This window comes from Tiliqua scincoides, chromosome 1 (assembly GCF_035046505.1).
Source record: "Tiliqua scincoides isolate rTilSci1 chromosome 1, rTilSci1.hap2, whole genome shotgun sequence".
Classification (NCBI taxonomy): Eukaryota; Metazoa; Chordata; class Lepidosauria; order Squamata; family Scincidae; genus Tiliqua; species Tiliqua scincoides.
This window is the reverse complement of record NC_089821.1, coordinates 105,137,412-105,163,410: the sequence shown is the minus strand read 5'-3', so window position 1 is coordinate 105,163,410 and position 25,999 is coordinate 105,137,412. Positions and strand designations below refer to the sequence as shown.

Sequence of the window (25,999 nt, the reverse complement as noted above, 5' to 3'; positions counted from 1 at the left end):
GAAGGCTATAAAGAGTGGCTGTTGTTGTTCCCTGCATTTCTCCTGCAGTTGTCTAAGGGAGAATACCATATCAGTGGTGGACCTGTTGGCTCGGAATCCACACTGCGATTCTGGATAGACGCTCTCTGCAAGTACCTGGAGCCTCTTTAGTACAACTCGGGCAAACAGCTTTCCTACAACGCTAAGGAGAGAGATGCCACGGTAGTTGTTGCAGTCACCCCTGTCACCTTTGTTCTTGTACAGCGTGATGATGTTTGCATCCCTCATGTCTTGAGGTACTCCACCTTCTCTCCAGCAGAGACAGAGGATTTCATGCAGCTCAGTGACGATGATCTCTTTGCAGCATTTTAGGACTTCAGCAGGGATGCTGTCTTTTCCAGGTGCCTTGCCAAAGGCAAGGGAGTCCAGGGCCACGTGAAGTTCTTCTAGGGTTGGTTCACTGTCAAGCTCTTCCAGCACAGGCAGGCACTCAATGTTGTTCAGTGCTTCTTCGGTGACTACATTTTCTCTGGAATATAGCTCAGAGTAGTGCTGCACCCAGCGTTCCATCTGCTGCACCCGATCCTGGATGACCTCGCCTGTGGCAGACTTCAGAGGGGCAATTTTCTTCTGTGTTGGACCTAGGGCCTGCTTGATACCATCATACATCCCCTTGATGTTGCCCGTGTCAGCTGCTATCTGTATCTCGGAACAGAGCTGGAGCCAGTAGTCGTTAGCACATCTCCTGGCAGTCTGTTGGACTTTGCTGCGAGCAGTTCGGAGGACCTGCAGGTTGCGCTCACTGGGACAGGCCTTGTATGCTGCTTGAGCTCTCCTCTTTTCCTCAATGACTGGTGTCAACTCCTCAGAATGGGCTTCAAACCAGTCTGCCGCCTTGTTGGTCTTCTTGCCGAATATGGACAAGGCGGTGTTGTAAACGGTATTCTTGAAATGTTCCCATCTGTTGGATGCGTTTGCGTCGGCCGGGCCTGGAAGAGATTCCTCAAGCGCTCGTGCAAATTCCTCCACTTTTCTCTGATCCCGGGTCTTGCTGGTATCAATGCGAGGTCTTCCTTCCTTTTTCGTGTGATACAGTCGCTTTGTTTGCAGTTTCACTCTGCTGCACACCAGGGAGTGGTCAGTGTCGCAGGCAGCACCATGATAACTGCGTGTGATCTTGATGCTGGGAAGGCTGGAGCGTCTGGTGAGGATCAGGTCGAGCTGGTGCCAGTGCTTTGATCTTGGATGTCTCCAAGAGACTCTATGTTGGGGCTTTGTGTTGAAGAATGTGTTGCTGACACAGAGACCGTGATGACAGCAAAACTCTAGCAGGCGTTGGCCATTTTCGTTCATCCTCCCAGTGCCAAACTGACCTAAGCAAGTGGGCCATGAACTGTTATCAGCACCAACTCTAGCATTGAAATCGCCGAGGATGAACAATGGCTCTTTTACAGGGATTTTCTTGACAGTGGTGGCCAGGTCATCATAGAATTTGTCTTTGGCTTCTGCTGGAGACGACAGAGTCGGTGCATAAGCACTGATGAGAGTGATAGGTCCTGCTGATGACTGGAGCTGCAGGGACAAAATTCTTTCACTTCCCACAGTAGGTGGGATGATGGATTTCAGCAGGGTATTTCTGACCGCAAAGCCAACGCCATGTTCCCTGGTTTCGTTTGGTGGTTTTCCCTGCCAGAAAAATGAGAAATTTCTCTCCTTGACAGATCCGGAATCTGGCAGCCTAGTCTCTTGAAGGGCGACGATGTCCATCTGCAGTCTGCTCAGCTCCATGTCGATGACAACTGTTTTGCGTGCGTCGTCTATTTCTTGCAGGTCATCAGAGAAGCCAGGTGTCATTGTCCTAACATTCCAGGTGCCCAGCTTTAGGGCAGTAGTTTTCTGTTTTCTGTTGCATGGTGCAGAGTTGTCGATCCGCTTGTCGGTTTTCACCCTAAACCCCACGCACCCCATGAGGTTAACGGACCGTGGCGAGGCAACACCTTACTGGCTGGGGACTGCCCAGCTTAAGGCGGGCGGTAGCTGCCCAATGAGATGCAATGATCTCTCCCACCGTCGGAAGCAGCCCCTGGCGTCATGCTCTACGCCAATCGAGCAAAGACTTATAACCGGTAAACTGCTGCTTCCCGTGTTGTGCCAACGCCGTATGGCGAAGTTGGAGTGTCCTCTCCAGTGCGCGAAGCCTGGGTAAAGAAGGTATGGAGGATAGGCTGTTACCCATGCAGCAAATCCCCCCTCTCCACGTCGCTGGAATGGTCCAATGGAAAGGCAGAGGCCAATACGGTTGGTTCCAGCGGCGTCGCAGGAGTTGCCAGAACGTGACTGTGTTCAGCCATGAACTGCCTCAGGGACTCCGGCTCCTGATTTTGCCTCGAGGTTGACTCCTGAAGCCTTTTCCAGAACTGGATGTAGCCACAAGGCAGTGGAGGTTTGAGGTCAGAGTTTCCTTCTCTTAGATGAGCTGCCTTCCTAGGCTGACGAGTCCCATCTACCCGGTGGCTGTTTAGTCGCCTCTTACGACAAGTACAGCCAAACTGAGGGCCTATTCTTAGCCCCCAGCCCCCAGGGTAGAAATAATATTTTAGAAAGAAATAATATTTTATTTATGAGTAATAATCACCAGAAAAAGATCCTCAAACGTTTATCACCCTGTATTTACACATGCTTGCAAACTGCAGCTAACTTGCAAACTGCAGGAGCTGAACTCTTTGCAGGGTAATTAGTAGCTACAGTATCTGATTTTTGAATAGCCTCAAGACTTGAGGCAATCTGATCTTTCCATCATCCATTGATGACATACCAAAAATCAGGTAGCAACCCATCAGTGGGTCCTGACCCACAGTTTGGGAACCACTGTTATAAAACAAAACAACAGTGGCCAATTAACCACGAGGAAACAGGGACACCTTAAGAGACCTCCTAAATATGAATAATCTGCCAGATCTCATGAAGCAGAGAATCCTACAACTTAGGGGTCACCAACAACAAGGCCCTGTCAATTTTCCCGGCCATTCATACTTCAACCAATGGCAGGCACATGAAGCAGACCTTCCATTTCAAGTACAGCATGCAGGAAGGCATGTATGGGAAGAGAAGGTCCTTATGAGGCCCAGGTCCCACATTATTTAGAGTTTCAAAAGTAAGAACTAGCCCTTGCTAAATGGGCAAAGAGGCCCCTTTTAAAGTGGTGTTCCTCTTATATTTAGTAGGAGGAGAGCAACAGTCCCTCTTCACTCCAGCAAAGTGCCTTTTCAAGTGACTGCTCATACCTCTTCTGCATTTTTAAAAAGTGATCAGCCCTTTGGGAACAGGGAATTGTGCTTTTATAAAATGTTGTTATGAAGACCACTTTGTGGACTGTTTTGCTGAAAAATGATCTATCAATATTCTTATTCTTCATCATCGTCATTCCTAGGCCCAGAAACAAATTGGGAGTCAATGGAGCTGATGTCTGGTAGTGCCAGAATGTGATCAAAGAGACAGGTTCCTGTCAGCAATCTAGCCACTGCAGTTTGCACCTGCTCAGGCATCCAAACAGTTTTCAAGGGCTCATGTAGTACAATTGCAGTAGTCTAATATGGACATACCCAAGGCATGTGCAACTGTGGCAAGATCAAGACCTTCTCCAGAAAAAGTTGTCATTGCCATACCACTAGAAGCTGTGCAATATGGATTTACAAACATTAGAATGTTACTAAAGTACGCTGTGCTGAGCGAATGTTGAGGAGACAATAATCCATTTTACACAATCAGGTTGGCCTGTATGATTCCATGCACCTTGACTAGAAGGAGCAGATGTGAACCTTAAGAGCACCATTTACCCCTACCCTAAAAGGGCAGTGGATTTCTATGTACCTTCTGCTCTAAAGTCAGAGTGGGAGATCCAGAATAGGCCCACAAAAATGCCTCTTTGGCCATCATGATCTTCTTCCCCCATATATTAGGGGAGCAAGGAATTCCAAAAGGACAATGCTCCACATACATATTCTGCTCCACATACATATTCTGTTTTACTTGCAAATAGGAGACGTCTAAACTATTGAAGAGTTGTGGATAAAAAGGTTGCCGGGCAACTACTAATACATTCACTGACAATAATCCAAGAGCAGGAGGTGAATGTACTGCATGTTTTCTCTTTTTCTCCCCCACCTCTTGGCCTTCCTATAGAACCAGACTGGGAGAGATCAGAAATATCTGTCTGGAAGGCACATCAGGCTAATTTTTCCAGGGTAGAGGGATGTCACCACCGCAGAGGGGCCCACCTAGAGACACTGACATTTGAAGAGCCCTGGAACATTAATGTGCATATTCAGTACTGTTTCGCTCAAGCCAGGTCTCTCCAACGAGCAATAACAACACAGCCCTTTGGTGCAAAATGCATTGCCAATGTGCCAGTGGCCTGTTCCAGCGCCATCATATCCCTCAGTTTGAAAGGGAATACCTGGCACACTCTGTACTCATGCTGTCATACGCCGCATATAGAAGATCACATCCTTTTATTCTGGTTTAATTAATCTGGCACAACTGCACCCTCTCAAGATCAGGTAAGAATCCCTCTCAATCCAGAAAAGGTAGAAACAGGAACAATTACCACTCCTTAATATGTGTAGATTTAAAAAATGTACTGTAAGATTTGGAACTCCATTACCAAACTGCCACCAAATGCAGTAGTAACAATATTTGATCATTCTTTATAGCTATTTAACCTCCACTGTCATCTGAAGTTGAAAAAAGAATCGTATATTCCATTAGCGTTCCCTTGCATCATCTAGTACTCACTATATGTAATTGACTAGTTAGCTTGAACGGAAGTACATAAGATATGAAGTTTCAATCAAGGATAGCAATAAAAGACTGTCTATTAAGGAGCTCACTTAATCAATCACCATTTTGTCCCATATAAATAGACACCCTGCAAGATAGTTTTTCATCAAGAAGACTTCTAAGTAGTCTGTGGGGAGAAAAAGATAAATCATAGACTGAAGGCAAATATCCACATGTCCTATTCCATATATCTTCCTGTGGATATTTTTCAGTACTCCATCATGACTGTTGTTCTTTAAAGCTGTTTACAGCCTCTATCTGATAAAATTTATGAGTATTAGTTTAGAAATTTGAAGACTCCCTTGCTGCGTTAATTGCTACAACCTGTTCTACACATGAGCAAAGAGGGAAAGAAAAAAGAAAAATTGCAGCTTAAGTTGGAATAATTTTGGAAAGAGCGATGGCAGCCAGCTCATGCCTTCATTGCACAAACAAGATAATACACTGCCAAATGCTGGAAAGAACCTCATCTGCATATAAATAGACCTAATCAGAAATGCAAATAGCAATCAGAAGAAATTGTGAAAACGCCCCATGATAATTCTGTGATTGTACAGATAACAAAAGGTCAAATATTTTCATTGTCTATGCTTTCAAACTGTTAATAGCCAGTGGCTATCGTTTCCTTTGCAAATTGGAATATGGAAGAAGCAGGCACACACCAAATGGCAATCAAGCGTGGACAAATGCTGGAGGATGTTTCCCTCCCCCTTTGCTACAACTGACCTGGCTTTCAATCTTATTTCACATCTTTAAAACTCTTTCAGTCAAGTGGAAATAACACAACCCCTGTACAAACTTTATGTGGCATCAAATCCTCATTTACATTCATGAACGGCAATAAAGACTATCATATTCTTCAATGTGTAAATAAGCCAGAAAGGAGGGAAGCATATCCAGTATGCGGAACAGTTTCAAAATTGTATGTGTCGGTACAACAATCCAAGTCTTCTATTTCATGGACATAACCTTCAAAATGTTACAGTTTTGAGTTTTTATCCTTTGCTTCTTTTGAAACAAATTGTTTCGCCAATTTGATCTGCTCTTATGAATTCTATTGTGCATATATAAAACCAGATTAAACTACTATATACAGTTATTCCAGTTAGAGCTCACTGTTAGCCAGGGCAAACAGAAAATCTTCCCAACAGTAACATTTGCCTGCATTTTCCGTCAGGGTAACTCATGATGCAATGAAAATTACATACATTTATTTCACTATTGACATGCTTCTGCTTGTACGAGCAATGATCTAGTAAGCCAAGAGAGCCACCTAGTGCCATACCTTGGGATCTTAAAAAGTGTTTTCACTGGATGCATGTCAAATAAAGGGGGATCTCCATCACCCAGTTCAATAGCAGTGATTCCAAGGGACCATACATCACACCGAGCATCATAGGAGTAGTCATATTGTTGTTCACAAGCAATGACCTGTCAAATAAAAAGCAAGGAAGACACCACATTAACCTTCTCAGAATCTGTAATTCCCCATTGCCCAAGTGAGGTATGCAGTTGCCAACAGCTGACAGCACAACCATTACGTAGGCTTCCTCAGATGTATCACTGTTTATGCTCTTTGAGTTTCGGGGTCTGACTGGAGCAAGCTGAAGATTAGGTTTGTTGAGTTAGGCTGAAATGTTGGAAATTCATGGAATAATGGCCCAATTCAATGGGTGCAAAAGGTGACAAATTTTGCAGTCTGTCAGAGCATTGTGCAGCCTTCTGACACCCTGACCTCATTGCCGTTCTGCGGCCCACTAGCAACAGCACGGCAACTGGGAATCCCCCTAATGCCCCAGCAGGCCCCAGCTGCCTACAGATTTCAGGCCACAGATTGCCACCAGGTAAGGTGGTGGCAGGGTGGTTCAGGGGTGAATCAGGGCAGGGATCAGGCTGGGCCAGGGGTACTTCAGGGGTGGAAGGGAGGAGGAATTCAGTGGCATCCATGCACGCTGAGCTCCTATCCCTCTTTCCCTTCTCTGAGTTTCTTCAGACTTACACCAGGTAAATAACTGGCATAGGTCCAAGGAGACCTATAGAGGCTAGGTGGCCTATGGAGTGGAGAAGTAAGTAAAAAAGATTGTTACTTTTTTCTCTTGTGCCTTCTTGTAATGCATGGTGTGGGCCAGCAGGGAATAGATAACATAAAATCTAAAATTTTAGAGTGAAAGTGAAATCATCTGTTTTTGCCCATACACACACCCATCTTCTCCACTTAATATCACATTTGCAGGTAATGATGACCAATAATGAGCAAAAATCTGAAATTAGCATACACAGTAGACTGACAGAAATCCTGTAAGAAATAGGTGGGACACATGTATAGAGGGCTGAGGGTTTGTCAAATTCAAATCACACTGAGGAAGGTTCCCATTGCAGAGAATCCCTGATTGCATCACCAGCCCCTACATTGTGCCGAGCAGCGAAGCTATTTTCCTCCTTTCCAGTCTCTGTGTAACACAGCCCATGCATAAAAAGCATAGCCCACAGGCAGACAATGTAGAACATGGAACGGTTGCAACCACGGAGCAAGGTTAGCTGGAGACTTGCACTGTACAATTACCACGGCTAACCCTCCCAGCTGGAATCTGGAATTTAATGGGTTGAACCTCCTGGGAAAAGGTGCTGCTTCAGTTGGCTGATGTTACTAGCTAAGCAGCTTATGAGGTATGCCAGCATTATCCTGAAAAAATGGAGCAGTGTACAAAAAAAGAAAATCCTGAACATGGCACAAAAGTGTTATCCTTGCTACGATCAGAGCAAAAGTTAGACAAGTTAAATAAAACACACCACCTGAATTTCTTGGTTCTGAATGGTATACTGCATGGACAGTTTAGTTTACTCACAGTAAGGCAAGACACTACACACTTTACACATAGTGACAATTCAGTTTTATAGATTCTACAAAGACTGTTCATATACAAGGGAGAATATCTTAAGTTTTCGAACGTGTTCAGCTTCAATCACGATAGCAATGTCGGGGACTTGACAGAAAGAGCTGGAAAGAACTGACTGTGCTTTCAGTCAGCAAAGCTACACTAGAGATGAATGGCATTATAGATGCAAGCAAACAAATTTCATTTGCTTACTATCCAATTGCTACTTTGCTGTATACATGGCACAGGATAATGATATACTGTATGTAACATATTCTACCTTGTGGCACTCTGGATTCAATAAAAAGAGTAAAAAGATTGAAGGTTTAGGCTGACAATACTGTCCTGATTTTTAAGTCGTTTCTCTTTTCTATGGCAAAAGATCAGAAATGCACATGAGGTTGGCTTCAGTTCTGAGTAGGAGAGAGTACAGCCAGCCTTACAGCATATGGATCATAAGTTCTCTAGAATTAAAGAAAAACATTAACACAAGCAACACTCTTTTGATGGCCAGTAATAGGAAAGTTGGATAAAGTAGACATAGAGCCCTCCCTTGGTCTGGCAATTGATATCATCACATGACCAGCCATATTTCACAAATCTTATTTCTCCCCAGGCTTACAAAGTTTTCCTGCCTTGACATAATGTTATGGAGATTGCAGAGAGAGAAAGCACCTCAAAAACATGGGCAGTCAGGTGAAAGAGAAGTGGGAACATTATAATAAAACAGTTATATTTTACCATTTTGTGTTGTGTGCCTGGTCCAAGTGTATAGAACAGCGGTTTTCAACTAATGTGCCATGAGGCAGCCTCAGGTGTGCCACAGGGCCAGAGGAGGCAGGCAGCAGCCATGGGTGGGAGAAGCGGCTGCTTTGACCCTCACACTGCAGCAGCGGGAAAGGAGCAGCTGGGGCTGCTTTGCATCTCCTGCTGTGAGCAAGAGGAAGGCTGCAACCCAATCCTCCTTTACCTAGGAGTAAGCCCCATTGACTATTATGGGGCTTACTTCTGAGTAGACATGCCTAGGATTGGGTATCAAGTCCCTTGTCTGCCCTGCCTGCTGATTGGGCAACCAGAAAAGCCTGGAAGAGGTCTGGGCTGAGTGAGGAGAAGGAAACTGGGCAGGCAAGCAGGTAGGAAGCGAGCGAGTCCACTGACGCCACCAGTCTAAGAATGGGCTGGCTGAGGTTCCATGAAAGTCCCTTTTCCTTGCCACAATTGCCTGCAGCTCCCCAAAGTGACCCTCCCTGCCTTGCCTTTGCCTTTCAGAGGAGGGGCGCTGGGCCACAATCCTATCCACACTTTCCTGGGAGTAAGCCCCATTGACTATAATGGGACTTACTTCTGAGTAGACATGCCTGAGCTGGGCTGGGCTCTCAAGTTTCTCTCCTAGCCCCACTTTCCTGGGAGTAAGCCCCATTGACTATAATGGGGCTTACTTCTGAGTACATGCCTAGGATTGGGCAAAGTGTCTACTAGTCACACTTTTTTCTGAAATACAGGAGCAGGCAATGGGGGGGCGGGAATGTGAGGCAAGTGTTTCTGGACCTTTGGAAGGTGTGGACCAGTGAGGGGAGGGATTGTAGGAGAGGTGCTAACTGCAATTATGAGATGAGGAGGTAATGTCCCTGTGAGAGGGGGTGGGTGGGGGAGAGAAGGAGAGAGAAGTGCCAGTTGCCTGCTCATGTATTTGAGAAAAAAGAGTGCAACCAAAAGCCCAATCCTAGGCATGTCTACTCAGGAGTAAGTCCCACAGGCACATCCCCCCCCAGTCTTTGGCTACAATCCTAACCACACTTTCCTGAGAGTAAGCCCCATTGAACAAAATAGGACTTACTTCTGAGTAGACCTGGTTAGGATTGTGCCCTTTGTCGTGTAATGATTTAATTGTATTAATTATATTAATTAAAAATTAATTGTAATATAGTAATTTAATGTAAGTAAAAAAACTGGAAGTGTGCCTTGACAATTTTAGTGCCTTGACAGTGTGCCGTGAGCTGAAAAAGGTTGAAAATGGCTGCTATAGAATATCAATTAGAACCGTACATCTTATTATAAAACTATACTGCAACATATAATCATGAAACCAACTTCTAACATGATGTTTCAGTATGTGCATTTGAATATAAACTGGCCTAGGGGTATGCATCATATTGGCTCTCAATATTGGAGAAAAAAAATTACCATGGCACCCATTAATGTATTTCTAGGTTATTTAATATTTTTACCTACTTCCCCAAAACACCTGTTCCCTCTAATGTCGCTTCATTGAAATTATGTAAATCAACTCCTTCAAGTCAGTGACTCAGAAGGAAGGGAGTCAATCAGTTTTGCTATGCATAGCAAAACCAATTGCCTTTCATTTTTTTGCTTTAGAAATACCAAAAAATAGCAGTCAGCATAGTTATCAAGCAGTAAAATTGCATCTCGGAAGCTCGATCTTCTGAATATGAGAGTTTTATCAGCATTAATATATTCACCTCTAACACCTTGTTGATGAAGTTCTTCATGTAACTCATGCCCTATTCGCTTGATCTTAATATTTTAGGCCAGAGGTTCCCACCTGGGTCTTCCACAATGGGTCACAACACAATAGTCTCTGTAGTACCACAGTGCCTTATTAGGAGCCCCTGAGGGCCACTTCCAGGTTGTGCCAGGGCTGGTGACACACTCCACTGGCCTCCACAAGTCCCAGAATGTCACATGGAAGCGACCGAAAGAAAATCAGAAGTTGTGCCCACAAACTGGAAGTTGCTTTCAGTCACTTCCACAGAGCATTTTGGGATCCACAAAGGCCAATGGAGTGATTTGCCAGCATAGCACAACCCAATAAGGTACTGAGGTATACAGGGAGTGTCATGTCATGGCGCACCACACACTGGGTTGCAATCCACAGTTTGCAAAATACTTTGTTAGACCATTTTTCCTCATTTTCTTTGACAATACATAATAATTATCCAACGTTATAAACAAAGAACGGTAGCCTAGAAAGGCATGTACTGTAAAAGTGTGAGGTGGAAAATTCCTTCCTCCTCAGGACTGGTGTCAGAGGCTGGCATCCTCCAGTAACTGTCAAGGGTCTACTGCTGGTACAAGCAGTGGAATGATTATCAGCTGAACCTCTTAATCTGTCATCACCTCCTTTCTTTCAGCTCATTTGCAAATGGAAACTTTCCCCCAATGACACTAAGGCAGGGCTTTTCAAACTGGGGCGTCGCGATGCCTGTGGGCCCTGGCCTCTGGCCCCTTAAGGGGCAGGGGCAGCTAAAGCAGAAGAGGAGCACCATTGCCCCACTTTCACTGCTGTGGGGAGCCCTGCAGAAAGTCGCACAGGGCTCTCTGCACCCCTGGGAGGCTGCAGGAGGCTTGGGTACGTGCACCCAAGCCCCTGCAGCCCCCCCCAGCAGTGCAATCCTGGGGATCGCGCCACTGCCTCCCCCCCCCCCGCCCCTGCAAGTACTTAGTGGCTCTCAAACTCTCCCAGAGAGTTTGTGGCTCTCCCAGAGAGTTAGGGGCTCTCAAACTCTCCCAGAGAGTTTGAGAACCACTGCACTAAGTGGTTTGAGAATCACTGCACTAAGGATTTGGAAAAGATGGTAAAAGAATGCCAGTGTCACCCATGTTGGGGATGGGAAAGGCAGGAAGAGATAAGAAAAGAAGGTGCACAGAGGTGGGGCTATGCTGCTGCAGCACTGGAAAGTGACACACTAGCCCCCCCCCCAAAATGTCAAGGTAAGTAAGTACCCCAATCCCCTCCCAAGTCGTACCACAGCAATGAACTTATTACATGCCCATAGTTAACCTCCTACCACTCCGTTTCAGCCTCTCGCTAGCAATATTGGGATAACAACACTGACCTCCTTTACAGGATAATCGATGTGAAGTTCTTGGAACACTGAAATGTGCTATAAAAAAACCTAATTTTTTGTTTGTTTGTTTATATGGGCAATGCATTATACTATGGAAGAAACCTCTAGCACGTTTAGCTATAACTTCCTCGCAAAAAAAAAATTAATTAGGCATCTAACATTTCCTGTATATTTAAAGTGCACATCACCATAATTAAGAGTGCAATCGGACAGTGCATCCATGATGGATAGTATAGTTCAGGTGACTGCTGCTGCTGTTCCTTGAAATGTCTCTGAACACTTCTGGAGGTTTCAAAGTGTGACTCTCATTTTTCCTGGGAGCCTATGTTTCCATGATAAGCTGCAGCTGCAGTAAATAGAGTGGTAACTACTGAAGTTAAATACTTACATCCTGACAGCAATTGGCACATGGTTGGTTGGCAATCTTCAGTCTCAAAAGACTATGGTATAAGTCTACAGCACCCAGTATTCCCAGGGGGGTCTCCCATCCAAGTACTAACCAGGCCTGACCCTGCTTAGCTTCGGAGATCAGACAAGATCAGTAATGTGCAGGGTAACAACCCAAAATGACAATCTTCAAAAATAATTCTAAGACCATCTAGGGTAGGCCTTATCATACAGTACTTAGATAAGGGCTAGTGCTATGGCTGTAGTTGTACTGTGGAACTCACTTTCATTTGCTGCAGACAGAGCTGCACCAATCTGCCTCTCTATCCCCTAACTTTCTCCTTCCTTGTGCCTTCCTTTAAACAAAACAGGAAGTGTGGGACACCCTGAGAGTGTTGCCAGTGTCCTGTACTTAAAGGGATTGCAAGAGGAAGGAGTGAAGCCCTGTACTGTGTGGGTGGCTGGATCATTGCATTCTGCATGGTTTTCATGGTTTTTTGGGTATGGCAGCATTGGTGACAGACTTTGCATTTACATCAAGCAGCACTTGCGATATTTAAAAAAAAAGTTGTCCATGTTGCTTGTTCGGCATCTTGATGGTCCCTTAAATGGGATGGAAGGTCGAAGGACGTATTTTAAAGAAATAAATGTGTTAGAAACAGAATAACTACATGTTCTCTTCAAATTCTTCCTTACATCAGAGAAAGTATACACTTGTATTAGATTTTTTCCCCCCCATCTTCCTATTCAAACAATCTGTATGTGCATGATTACAGTCAAATGCCTTGGAGGCATCAAAAATTAAATTGTTTTGTACTTGCAATGTCCCTCAAAATGTATCATTTTCCAAGAGTTTAGCAGGCATACACTTTCTCCCTGATTTAGGGCATTCACACACGGAACAAAATGTCCATCTATATCTGAGAAACTAATATTAGCTAAATAGCAGGGAAGAAAACCTAAAGCTATTAACCTGGAGCTGACCTTGAGCCCCATGATGCGGGTCACAGAGTAGTGAATAAGAGAGGCTGAAGGTGAGAAGGACAAATGAGAGCGATGCTTTTTTATATTTTTTAGATTATTGTGTGCTGGCAATGTTTATTTCTAATTAATTTTAAAAGTGTTGTTGCTATTTTCAATTACATACACTTCTGCCATTTTTGCTGGGAGCTAGATTTTTCATTAAAATCATTTTAATTAAAGGTACCCAGCACATATTGCTGTAGTGCATTTTGAAATGTGAGTTTGATATTACAGGTTATCACTTAGATCAATCAAAATGAATCTGTTACAATTAGATAAGCACTTTGCTCTTATAGCAGGAGTCAGAGCATCAAGTTGACAAGACTTATTCTACACAATGCTTTCAGAAATATCACAGAAGAATATTTTACAGTAAGATCTTTAAAAAGAAAAAACTCCAGCCAATTTGATATATTGCATCCATGCTATTCAAAAATGCAATCATATTAAAATGCAGATATGTTCCTTCAGACACGTTCTCAGTATTCTGGGAAATGAAATTCTCCTCTTGGAGTAAATACAGAAAGTGCTGGTGAAAATACTGTACATATTTACAGCAGGGACATACAGGCAGGGAAGGCAGAGCCTCATTGGACCCAACAAATTAAAAAAAAAGTATCTTGCCTTTCTGTGCTGCTCCTTTCTTCTCTAGCATAGTTAGAAAGTTAAGCAGAACTCTCTCTCTCTCTCTCTCTCTCCCCCCCCCCCCGTAATAACTGCTGGCTTCCAATGAAAAACAGGCAGGGTGTCTGCATCAGCAATCACTGGGGAGGCAACAGGCAGAGTTGCCCCAGTTCTGTTCAAAGAAAGCCATGAAAACAGCAGGGAGTCTGCTTGAAAGGATCTGATATATGGCCCATTATGAATGTCTAGGCACGAGAGATGGCAAGAGATCCTTTGTGTGCCAAAGATGTTCTGCAAATTACAACAGTGCCTTATTGTGGACACTGGCGTGCCCATCTTTCCCAGCCTAAGGAGCAAAGAGACAAATAAAGGCAGATGCCAAGAAACATAGAGAAGACAGCTCACTTCTGAGTTCTCTCTGGGGTCTGGTTTAAATGCGACGCCAGCCATGTAAGTGAGGTGGGCCTCATGGATGGCACTTCATTTAAACTGGACCATCTCTCCCTTCTCTTCTATCTGTAAAATGGGGGCGCTACCACTGATCTTCCTTACTATTATTAAGATGCTGTATGTGGTATGTTTTGAGCACTTGTAAAAAACACCATATGCTGTAAATACGAAATATTATTGGCAAGTGTTATTAATTATCTTAAATTAGATATAGCATTCATGTAGTCCCACAAACAGGAGCATCTGCTGTAGACCCAGGAGGGATATCATTATGGGTCTGCTTGAAAGTAATGCCTGATCATTGTGTGATCTTAGGGTTCCTTAATAGTCCATGGATGTTTGTTTATGGATGTTGATTGTGAGACTGGTCCCTGGGTACAGAGATCCCTTTGGAATGGGGGGGCGGGGAAATGACACATCCTACCTCCTCTCACTAAGAGAGGGGAACTGATTTAAGAGAGGGTGTGTGTGTGTGAGAGAGAGAGAGAGAGAGAGAGAGAGAGAGAGAGAGGAGAAGAAGGAACAGTTTTGTAAACTGAAATGTCAGAGACGAAGAATGATATTGCTCCAATACCTGAATGCAGCCAAAGGCATGTCATGGGGTGCAAGGTGCCCTTTTCTGGGGATTTGATGTGAGCAGCAGACTTGCTGCCTTGTAGGAGTGCACATACCGCTTGCATTCTGTTATATCTACTTGTATATTTAAAAATAATGCACATACTACTAACATGTCAACCATGTCTAGTGCTCACTCCTCCAAAAGAAATCAAAACCTGAATAGCACTACCCTGGTGGGAAGCGCATATCAATATAAAATGGATTCACAAGAAAATTGATATTGTTTAAGGACATAGTTTAATTTGTCTACCCAGTTTGTATTATATAATGCTATTGTCCTCAATTAACTTCTAAAATCTTCAAAAGCAGATCATAACAGAAAGCAAAAAAGACCTCAGAATAAAGGCATAACTCACCTCAGGAGCCATCCAAAATGGGGTTCCCACAGATGTGTTTCTTCTCAGTCTGGTACTAGTGAGTTGTGCAGAAACACCTGTAACAATGCATTCAAATATTGGAGCGATAAGCATTCTTACTGCCTTTTTGATACAATGCCCAAGATGGAATCATTATTGGGGGATTTACAGAACAATATTTCCCAGCAGTAATTTTTTTTTTTTTTCAAAACAAGTGATGGGCAGCCCAAGCCTGAGCTGACCAGCATGCGGGGCTGCTGTGGTGCCAAAAAGGCTGCTGCAATATCCAGCACCCAACCAATCAGCCACCACCAGCAACTTGAGGGAAGGGGACTTCAGTCCTCTTCCCCTGGGCAAGGGAAGTAGCCCTGCAATGGGGCTACTTGATTCTACAGCAGCTCTGGAGCTGCTGCAGAATCGGAGAGTCCCATGTTAGACCACACGGTTGACAGGGAGTCAGGATCCAGAAGAGCCGAGCTCCACCGGTCCTACCCTCCACCCATCCTGCTTCCTCCCCACCACACCTCCTCCCCACCTGCCTTCCCCCCTTCTCCCCCACTCCAGAACACCTCCTCCCCACATCTCCCCACACCCTCACTCACCTCACCACCAAGTGGTTCAGGCAACCACATTCACTTCACATCTAATTCTTATTTGTTTTATTTTTTCATTTGAGATACACTTTCTTAATTTTAAATCAATTAGGGGGCAGGTTTACTGGGTCAGAGGTTTGGAGGAGAATCTTCCTGGGTGATCTTGGGCCTTTGCAATTTGAGGTGAATTTTTCCCACTCTACAATCCACTACCCATTCCCCACATACTGAAAGTGGAAATGGGGCCATGCTGTTTTATAGATTGCATTAAAAGTGCTGAAGCTGTGACTGGAAAGCTGCGGTTTGCTACTATTTCAACATTTGCTTTAGAGATGTAAACAAAAAAATTTTTCAGCAATAAAATTGCCATTTTTGCTATTTATGAAATGTTATGATTTTAGCCCTTCCCCCCAATTCACTCACAACGCTCAAGACTCAGCTCTTTTCATCTTCAGTTTATTTAAATAAGGTAGAGGCAGTTGTTAGCAAAAATTGCTTCCTGTCCTTGTTCAGTTTTGGGTCTTATGATAGCTCTACTAGGAGAGTGCACCATGGTGATTAAGTGCAAAATATCGAAAAATGCTACCCAACTATTGTTCTCTTTCAACCTTCCTCTATCTGCATTTTCCTTTGGCATGGATGGGCCATTTCCAGCAGCTTAGTCTAGTAGCTAGCGCTAATTATTATATTGGGAAGATGGCTTCGTTGAAGTGCAATTTCTGCCCCTACCATTCCATGCCAAAGAGCTTACTAAAGAAGCTGTTGTTTTTGCTTTTGCTTTAGGCTAGGTATTTGTCCAATTGCTACTTAAAATTGAGTATCTCATCCACTCATCAATAATGAATTTCTGTCCCTTCCAGGTAATAAAGAGGCATCTGCTCTCACATTCATCTAGCAAGCAATCACGGAATTTTCATTCTTAATAAAGCTAGTTTTAAAGTACCAGGGAATGAGAGGTAATGTAAAATTTCTTTTTTATTTAAATCATTTTATTATAGTTTGGAGGAGCAAATTCTTCCCTTGTAAGCATTATTCTGAATTATTCTCAAATACCTAGTAGGACACAACTGAATTTGTACATTTTAGAAATTGTAGTGGTCCCTTTAGCATCTTGTTCTGTTTGATGGTTTTAATACTCTTCCAGTTCAATCCTATGTATGTTTATTCACTGAAACAACGGGGCTTACTCTCAAGTACATATGAATAGGACTCTATAGCCATCTTTAGATTATACTTGTTTCAGATTCTAAATAGGAATTGCGTACATTTAGCTTTAATGTATATCCTTATCAAGGACCTGGTGAATTTATCTAGGACTTAAAGTCTATTGCAAAACCCACTTCTTCCGTCTCTTATTCTTTTAGAGAGATGTCCAATTCAGGCACACTCATATCTAACTGCTGTAACTGCAAATTAAATGGAACTGTTAGCTTTGGGACCCTAAGGACCACTTTGCCTTCTGCTGAGAGGGAATAAATGTGCTCAAGGCTAGTCACAGCTATTTGCGAAAAGAAAGATGCCTTTTCGAAGGCAAAAGATGAAATCATTAAAATCTAGATTTAAAATACTGTCTGCTGCAATGCAAAAATAGCATAACACACTTCTTCCCCAAATTATTTTGATGAACATGTGCTCTAGTTTAGCTAGATGTATGCACTTGTAGGTGCTGAGTTTGGGTTCCTGGCCCCATCCAACTGTCAGGGCTGCGCATGTGTAGCTTCTGTTCAATAAGTGGGAGTGCTGATCAGCCAATCAGGAAGTGGAGCAGGAGCCAATCAGGAGCTCCGCATTGCACCAAACAGGTGATTGGCACTATTGCAAATTATCCAAGCAGGTCTATGGACACTTAACCAAATGTTGTACTCGTAAAGAGTTCCTGGGCTGGCCCAAGAACTCCTGAGACAGCAAGCCAAATACTACCTTCTCTTACCTGGCGATATGCCAGCCTCTGCTCTTCTCATTCCCTGACTGGAGTGCTCTATTCCACCACTCTCCTCACCTTCACACTTCCTCTTCCACTCCATCCTGGTCTTCCTTTTCCAATCCAGGGAGTGGGAAGAGAAGAAAGGTGAACAGATAGATGGAGGTAGGCGACCTCAAACAATCTGCTGCCTGAATTGCCTGAACAATCTGCTGTCTGAAGCAATTGCCTCAGGGCCCAATCATATCCAACTTTCCAGCACAGGTGCAGCCACTATGTAGCCCCAAGGTAAGTGAACAAATGTTCACATACCTTGAAGAGACCTCTGTGACTGCCTCCCCATCACAGGATGCAGTGCACGCCTCATGGCACAGCTGCACTGGCACTGAAAAAGTGGATAGGATTTGGAGTTAGCCTAATGCATGATAGTGGATAGGATTAGGAGTTAGCCTAATGCATGACCAGCTGTGATCAGAACATAAGAGAAACCCTTCTGGACCATGTAACAGGCCCTCTAGTCCAGCTTCCTGTGTCTTACAGACACCCACCAGATGCCTTAGGGAACACTCAAGACAAGATACCTATTGCCACTCCCTTGTATCTGGCATTCTGAGGTAGCCTACTTCTAAAACCATAGGTTACATACTGTCATCATGATTTCGAATTCGTGATGGACTTTTCCTTCATGAATCTGTCCAATCCCCTTTTAAAGGCATCTAGGCCAGGTGCCATCACAACATCCTGTGGCAAGGGGTTCCATAGATTAATTACACACAGTTGAAGGAAATATTTTCTTTTGTCCGTTCTGACTCTTCAGCTAGTCAATTTCTGTGGATGTCCCCTGGTTCTGGTGTTGTGTGAGAGGCAAAAGGACTTCCCTCTATTCATCTTATGCATAATTTTAAGTGTCTCAATTATGTCCCCCACAGGCATCTACTGATCAAGACCGGTATTTTTTCTTCTTCCTGCCTCTGAACTGTTTCCTCAGCTTCCCCTCCCCCCCATTTCATGATTCCAACTAAAAAAAGAACACTAAGATGTAGAAACCTCACACCGTCAAAAACAGATGCCTTGGGCCACACTGTACAGCCATCAGGAAAAGGAAGAAAGAGAAAACAGCGAGCTGTTATTACCAAAGTCAACAAGCTTGACTCCTCCTTCTGTTGTCAGGAGAATGTTGTTCCCCTTGACGTCACGATGAATGATTCGGTTGTTGTGTAAGTGCTGAAGACCCTGGGTGCCGGCAACAAGGACACGAACAAAAGAAAAAATAAAGATGCTCACGCCCCTATTTCAACATAATTCTCTGAACATTGGGGAGGGTAATCAAAACAATCTGCGCTGACACTACAGAAACATCTGCCCACTGTATCACATCCTCAAAGCAGCCCCCTGCTGCCATAACAGCCAGCATATTAGTGTCAGCCATGGCAGCGTTTATACATGGGAAATGTATCAGATGGGCAAATTACACCCTCTGCTGTCATTAGGAGCTTAATGAACATCCTTACCAGGAGAGCACCGTATAAGATGTACGAGATTATAGCTTCATCCAACCGTTGGCCACACTTCAGCAGGCCTTTGACAAGGTCTGTGACAGAGCCTCCATTACACAGCTGCAAAGGGGGGTGGGAGAAGAAAAAGCAGAGAAGAAAAACAAGACTTCGATTACTCAACAGACTTGTCGAGCTTGCAAATCTCTGTTTCGTGGATCTGCAGTTCTATATCAGAGCTCTCCCTGGACAGGGAGCACATGATATGGAATGACATTCTAGTGATTTCCATGGCACTCATTTCCAAATGGCCACAATCTAGAAACTTTGAACATCAGGGGCTTCCTATTCTTGTCTGTGGAAGGTAAATTGCTGTGTATAGGAGGAGCAAAGTAAGGTGCCTTGTACTGAGTCAGACTGCTGGTCCAGCTAGTTCAGCACTGCTGACACTGATTGGCTGCGACTATCCAGGATTCCACACAGGCATTTTTCCCTGGAGACACCAGGGATTGAATCAGGACCTTTTGCATTTTCAAATCAGGTGCTTGACCACTGAGCTACAGCCCCATGCACATGTATTTCCTAAGGCATGCACAGAGCACATCGTCTCATAGACAAGGCCATAGACAACGTGCATGTATGCAGCTCTGAGTGGTCCAATCATCAAAAGCCACAGATTACTTATGAGCGCAGGTGCTCAACTGCTCTCAATGCAATTCCTTTCTTCTTTTTTCAATAAGCTCCTTTCATTCACCTTGGAGTCAATGTATAAACACAGTCAAAATAAGAACACAGGGTTCACTGACATCAATGGTGTGTATCCTGTTAAACATTTGAGAATTCAGAGGGCAGGGCTCCTACTTCCAGCAACATTTCAATATTATCTTTCGTGTGTGTGTGTGTGTGTGTGTGTGTGTGTGTGTGTGTGTGTAAAAACATGTGTTCCTGGATGTACTTTGCTTAGCACTTGAGTGTATGGAATATAGAAAAACATGAAATGGAAAAAATAGGTAACTTTAAAAAAAATTGGAATGTTCTTTTTCTTAAAAATGATTTTTTGGTAAAGTGCTTGTAACATATTTGTATACTGATATGAATCTCTTTTTTCCAAAACTACTTTTGTATGAGGGAAAGTCCAGGAGTTTAAAAAAAAAAGGAGATGGTGATGATGATGAAGACAAGATTGATGCACTTGATAACTGGGAGGCAACAAATTACAGTCATTTCAAACCTTCCTCCATCAATTCTTCTGCTGGCAGGCAATAAAAAAGGAGATAGCAGACATATCTCTATACTCAGGCTTGATGGCCTTCTTTGCCAACAACTGAGATGAAACATTTTGATCCAGAAAAGCACAGCGCCTTGCAAACGTTTTCCCATTAATAGCTTTCCACACATCAAAAGAAAGGGAGAAAAAGTAAAATTAGACACTTGCTCAATGTATTTTTATTTACAACAGTGGTTTACCACTCACGTCTCTTCAGAATCTCTTCTGTCCATTTCCTATTGCCGTTCCTTTTATTTTATTATTGTCAGATGTTATTAGACATCTGAAATCTAAAGACGTACAGTTCCAGGCTGACCAGCATGTCTCCTCCAAGCTCCTCTTACAGTCTGTTTGCCACTACCTGGTCAATCCAGGCAAGCTGATCTGCAGCAGCCCAGTTAAGATGAAGCATCCACATTTAACAAATTTATTTCAGTGCTGCAAAGTCACTTTAAGCCATTTATGCCCAACATTGCACATACGCAACAGGGACCGAATGTGTACATCTGTGGGCTGGGCAAAAATGGGTTAAATCCATTAGGCCAGCCTGAATATAAATGTCAGCTGTAAGCAACCCAGTCTACTTCAGCTTGGGTCTAAAGTTAGCCATACTGGCATGGATTATACCACAACATTCTGTGTGGCAACAAAATTGCAGAGGTGGGTACTTATTTATTTCTGCTCCGGCAGCATTTCTCAAAGTGTGCTCTTTGAAGCCCTGGGGCTCTCTGAGACCCCATCATTGGCTCTATGAGCACACGATAACTGGCCATCATCTGCTCAGCACTGCATCTGGAACTCCCCAAGACTCTGTGCACGCTCCCCAAGACTCTGTTTAGGAGTGTAAAGGGCTCCAGGGACCTAAATGTTTGAGAATTGCTGTGCTATGGTATCTGTTGTTGTTGTTGTTTTTCTCTCTCTAAAAAAGACAAGCTCTGCATACAGGCCCATCTGCTACAAAGGAACTTTTACAGATTAGAAGAAGGGGAAGAAAAAGATACATTGATGATACTCACTCTATAAAATTGAAAAGAAAATACAGGCTATTCTAGGTAGATGAATTCCAAATATTGGAACTTTTCAAAATTCATAACTCTAATAGTTGTTGGCATCCTTCAGTCTCGGAAGACTATGGTATCGCGCTCTGAATGGTGGTTCTGGAACAGAGTGTCCTTTCCAGTGTGTGAAGCCTGGGTAAAGTAGGTATGGAAGATAGGCTGTGGAGGATAGACCCATGCATCAAATCCCCCCTCTCCACGTCTCTGAAATGATCCAATGGAAAGGCAGAAGCCAATACGGTTGGTTCCAGCAGCATTGCAGGAGTTGCCAGAACATGACTGTGTTCAGCCATGAACTGCCTCAGGGACTCCGGCTCCGGATTTTGCCTCGAGGTTGACTCCTGAAGCTTTTTCCATAACTGGATGTAGCCACAAGGCAGTAGAGGTTCGGGATCAGAGTTTCCCTTCTCTCAGATACAACCTAAACATTTAGGAGATTACAGATGCCCTCCAATCTCAGTGACTTTACATGTCTTGTGGACATGCACTGAAACAGCTTTTTAGTCTTAGGCTTTAATTCTATACATACTTGCTTGACCTCCCCTGGGGGCTGGGGGATAAGAATAGGCCCTCAGTTTGGCTCTACTTGTCGTAAGAGGCGACTAAACAGCCATTGGGTAGATGGGACTCATTAGCCTGGGAAGGCAGCTCATCTGAGAGAAGGAAAACAACTCTAATAAAGAGTAGGAATATACCAGATCTAGTGATGGGTGAATTGGAAGCCAAGGTGGTTATAGTACTTACCTTTCTCTGCTAGTCCCACTGAAATCAGTGATACTTCCAAGTGGAGATGTAGGATTAGGGTGTAAAGTAAACGTTGAATAGACTAGATATCTCTACCCTTCCTCTCCTTTGCAACTAGATCTTTTGATAGTCAAGTAGGAAGGTGCAAAATTTTACAAAGCACAGAGGTCAACCAGTGTCCTTGCTTCTACTTCTGTAGAGGAAGTAGCAAGCACCTAAAATCCTCTTTAATTAAGATTTAGAAAACCAAAGTGTCTTACCTCAAGGACGAGCCAGAGTTGTCCACCCACATATTGATCTGACTTGTAAAACATTCCATAAAATTTAACAACATTGGGATGATTTGGAAGAAATTGTAAAATATTGTATTCTGCTTCAATTTCCTCATCCACATCCTAAATTGGAGACATACAGAGATGCATATTTTATAAATATTACAAATTTACTATTTACAATACATGCAAGATTCCATTTAAGAAAAGATGCATTGAAAATTGTCAGATAACATTAGGAAATTTTTATTTCCTCAAAAAGAAAAAAATACACCACACTCATCTGATTGGTATGGTATGGTCTCCAAAAATCCCACCAAAGTTTGACCTCGTGTGGGATTGTAGCCAGGAACCCTACTGATATGGTCACCTATATATAGTCACAAAAAGTGGCAACTTGTGAGAAGTGGGCAGCAATGAAGTTTCCATTTCAGAGCAAACAGCAACCACCAGGGGTGATCTGGATTGGGCCAATGGCAAGAGCAAAGATTAACCCATTTTTGCACAGCCCACAGGTGGACACATTTGGTACCTTTTGCATATATGCAACATTGGGCAGAAATGACTTAAAGCCCTTGCCTCCATGTCATGGTCCTGCTCTGAACTGCCATCCTCTCTCAAACTTGTTATTTAGAGAAAAGGTCAAATACTTCAGGATCAAGCACATGTTTAATGTAAGGTGTGGCATGGTTGTACATAAAGCTTAATTTTTAGTACATGTGCTTAGAATTGTGCTGGAAAAAAACATTATTCCAATACAACTCTGCCATGTTTATGCCCTTTTCCTTGAGCCATTTGGGTTTCATTTACATACATACCCCTTTCTTTAACTATAGGCTTCTCTGGTGTATCTAATAGGATGTTACATTTCAATTATCTGGGGTTCCATTATAGACAGGTGGTGCGCAGCATATGGCTTGCTGTTGAAATATATGGAAACCTGAGCTCTCTTCAAAGTCATTTTCTACCCTTCATGACTGCAGCGATTAGAGCAATGTGTCCAATTTAGCTTTCAGTACTAAACCAGTTGTCAAACCCCAGATTATGGGATTCTGCCTCTGCACAGGATGCAGGAACAGACAGTCTTCTGGTGCAGCCCAGTCTTGTCATTTTCTGGTTCTAAGAAACTGAGCCCCCAAAAGCATCCTTCCGTGTTCATGTGGGGCTGATGTACTTTTTTGATGTACTATCCGTTTCTTCTTTAGGCTTCTTGAAATCCGTGTGTACTGTGCACTATAAATGTTTACTCCACAACACTTCCATTTTGCTTACTTACCAAGTATGAACTTCACACCTGCCTGTCCACACAACGTGCAAGTAATTTATGTCTTTAAAATATCAAATGGCTTATTCTGCTTTTTACTTACGCTGATCGGATCTAGAATCTTCACTGCAGCCAGGCTACCATCCTTCTGATTAGTAACCTTATAGACTTTACCATAAGTGCCTTTTCCAATGGTCTCAATAATTTCCCAAGTATCTGAAGGATCAGGTAAAGATTCCAGTCCAATCATATTCTGATTATACTGAAACAATCCATAGAGTGGCTTCCTGGGGGGAAATGTTAGAAATTAGTTTACCTGGAATTCCATTCCCAGTTTTTCACAAAGAAATATTGGTGACTGGATTAGATGCTATTTTAACGAAAATTGTGTTCAGTCAGGAGGCTACCTTGTGGAGAAGAGACTCCAGGCAACTCAGTAACAACCTAGATTTCTGTTCAGGGCTCTGCAGACTCCGGTACTTTGAAAACATCTCAGGTGGTCACCCATTCAGACACTGACCAGATCTAGACCTGCTTAGCATAAGTGACCAAGCAGCAGCACCTTCAGACCATAACCTCGGTCCTCTATCCCTTATAGGGCAGAATTCTCATTCTCACCTATAACCAAATCTTAATAATGTGCAACTGCATGTGCTCACATGCATCCCTCCCTACTCTTGTGACTCCTTTCCCTGTGCTGTTTCCCCATTATCACTGAAGATTGATCTGCTTATTTTTGCCTGTGTAGTTCCTTTAACATGCTATGTACATGAATGGTGCTGCATCTACACATAAATGAATAGTGTTATATCATTCTATACTCTCAACAAAAAGCCCAGTGTTGACACTTAGCGTTCCTTACAAAAAATACAGGCCAGAATCCACACAAATATTTTAGGCATAAGGAAAAGACAAAGGTGTGACTTGTGAAATTTTTGCGTTTTTTCCTTTTGAGCATTAGACCTGTGCTTCTCTTCTGTGGCACAGATGTCACAGTACAACCTGCAGTCAGAAGTCCCTTCAAGTTCCAAAGTGGTTTCACATGTTTGGGGCGGGGGGGGGGGGTTCTGTTTAAACTCTGTCCTGCACATGTGGTAAAATGTGATGGAGAAAAGGTGGCAGAATCCTGAGGTGGTAAAATGGATTGTAGTACTTCACATTGCAGGTGAATGGTCCCCCTGTGGAAAACTCCCTACAAGTAGAAAGTCTAAGGCAGTGGTACTCAAACGTTTCCGGCCAGTGGCTCCCTTGACACCCCCCCCCCGTGGCTGTTGGCCATGACTCTCCATCATGTTCCTGTGGGTTGGAAGTGACATCATTAAACAGGAAGTGGTCAGAAATATTAACTATATTAATATTAATTATATTAATCATATCATTAATTAAATGCAGGTCTTAAAAATATATTATTAATACACAGCAATATACATGCTTTATAAATGATCAGCTGCTGATCACTGTTGGAGACAGGATGCTGGAGTAGGTGTCCAGGAAGACTCATTTTTTTTAACTTTGTAAGCATACCAATAGAATTGTTTTATCAAATGAACTTTGTGAACAACTAGTTTGACCAACATTACACACACACACCCCTGTAGACCCCAATCCAACTAGTCATTTCTCCCATTCTCCTTGGATAGGATTGAACGCTTTATTTATTCAATGTAATTTAATTTTTCCAGTAGCCGGTGGGGAAAACAAAAATAGACCATGAAAATATATCAGAGCTGATAAGGGTTTGGTTAGGAAGCTGATTTGTCTCCTATACTAGGAGATGCACAGCCCAATCCTACGCATGCCTACTCAGAAGTGAATCCCATTAGAGTCAATGGGGCTTACTCCCAGGAAAGTGTGGATAGGATTGGGCTGGCAATCACTTCATCAATGGCTGATAAGTATTCCCTTCAAATAGCAAGAGTCATCACTTTAAAAATACAGCCTTTCGTCTTCAGGCAAACAACAAGATTAATAAATCACTTTAAAAACAGTCCCCTTTTCCTGCTCCTGGCCAAGTAAAGTGTGTGCTTCTCTCCCACCCACCCCCCTTTGCCAACGGCATGGAAACAACTTTAAGATCCCTGGTGACTGGTAAAATAGGAAGCATTTTATTTGAGGAGGGGGAGGAAAGCGGGAAGGTTTGGAGATCAAAAGGGGGGGAGTGGAAGAGGGAGGGGGTTGAAAAGAGAGATTTCACTTTGATGAGAAGCGCTCCCAGGCTGGGAACTAGGAACCAACCAGACAAGGATCAAGGAGGTCGGCAAGGACAAGGACTGCAAAATGAGCATGCTCAGTACTTGCCAGATGGGGGTTGGAGTCGAAGAGCTTTGGAAACAACATGCAGCAAATACAGAAGGCAGCAGCCTCAG

At 43.4% G+C, this 25,999-nt stretch overlaps 1 protein-coding gene across 8 annotated transcripts in view; it reads right to left on the bottom strand.

The window, feature by feature from the left end:
* MYO3B (myosin IIIB) overlaps nt 1–25,999 on the bottom strand; it is a 309,268-nt gene that overhangs the window by 267,151 nt on the left and 16,118 nt on the right. For 7 of the 8 annotated variants that reach the window (XM_066612192.1, XM_066612189.1, XM_066612190.1 and 4 more), the window contains exons 2-7: nt 23,737–23,920; nt 22,358–22,492; nt 19,047–19,151; nt 18,669–18,768; nt 15,022–15,098; nt 6,104–6,249 (exon numbers count right to left, since the gene is read on the bottom strand). In XM_066612192.1, the coding sequence (XP_066468289.1) occupies nt 6,104–6,249; nt 15,022–15,098; nt 18,669–18,768; nt 19,047–19,151; nt 22,358–22,492; nt 23,737–23,883 (710 nt within the window). In that variant the 5' untranslated portion in view covers nt 23,884–23,920. The remainder of the gene's footprint in view (nt 1–6,103; nt 6,250–15,021; nt 15,099–18,668; nt 18,769–19,046; nt 19,152–22,357; nt 22,493–23,736; nt 23,921–25,999) is intronic. The other variant, XM_066612194.1, reaches the window with a different exon arrangement.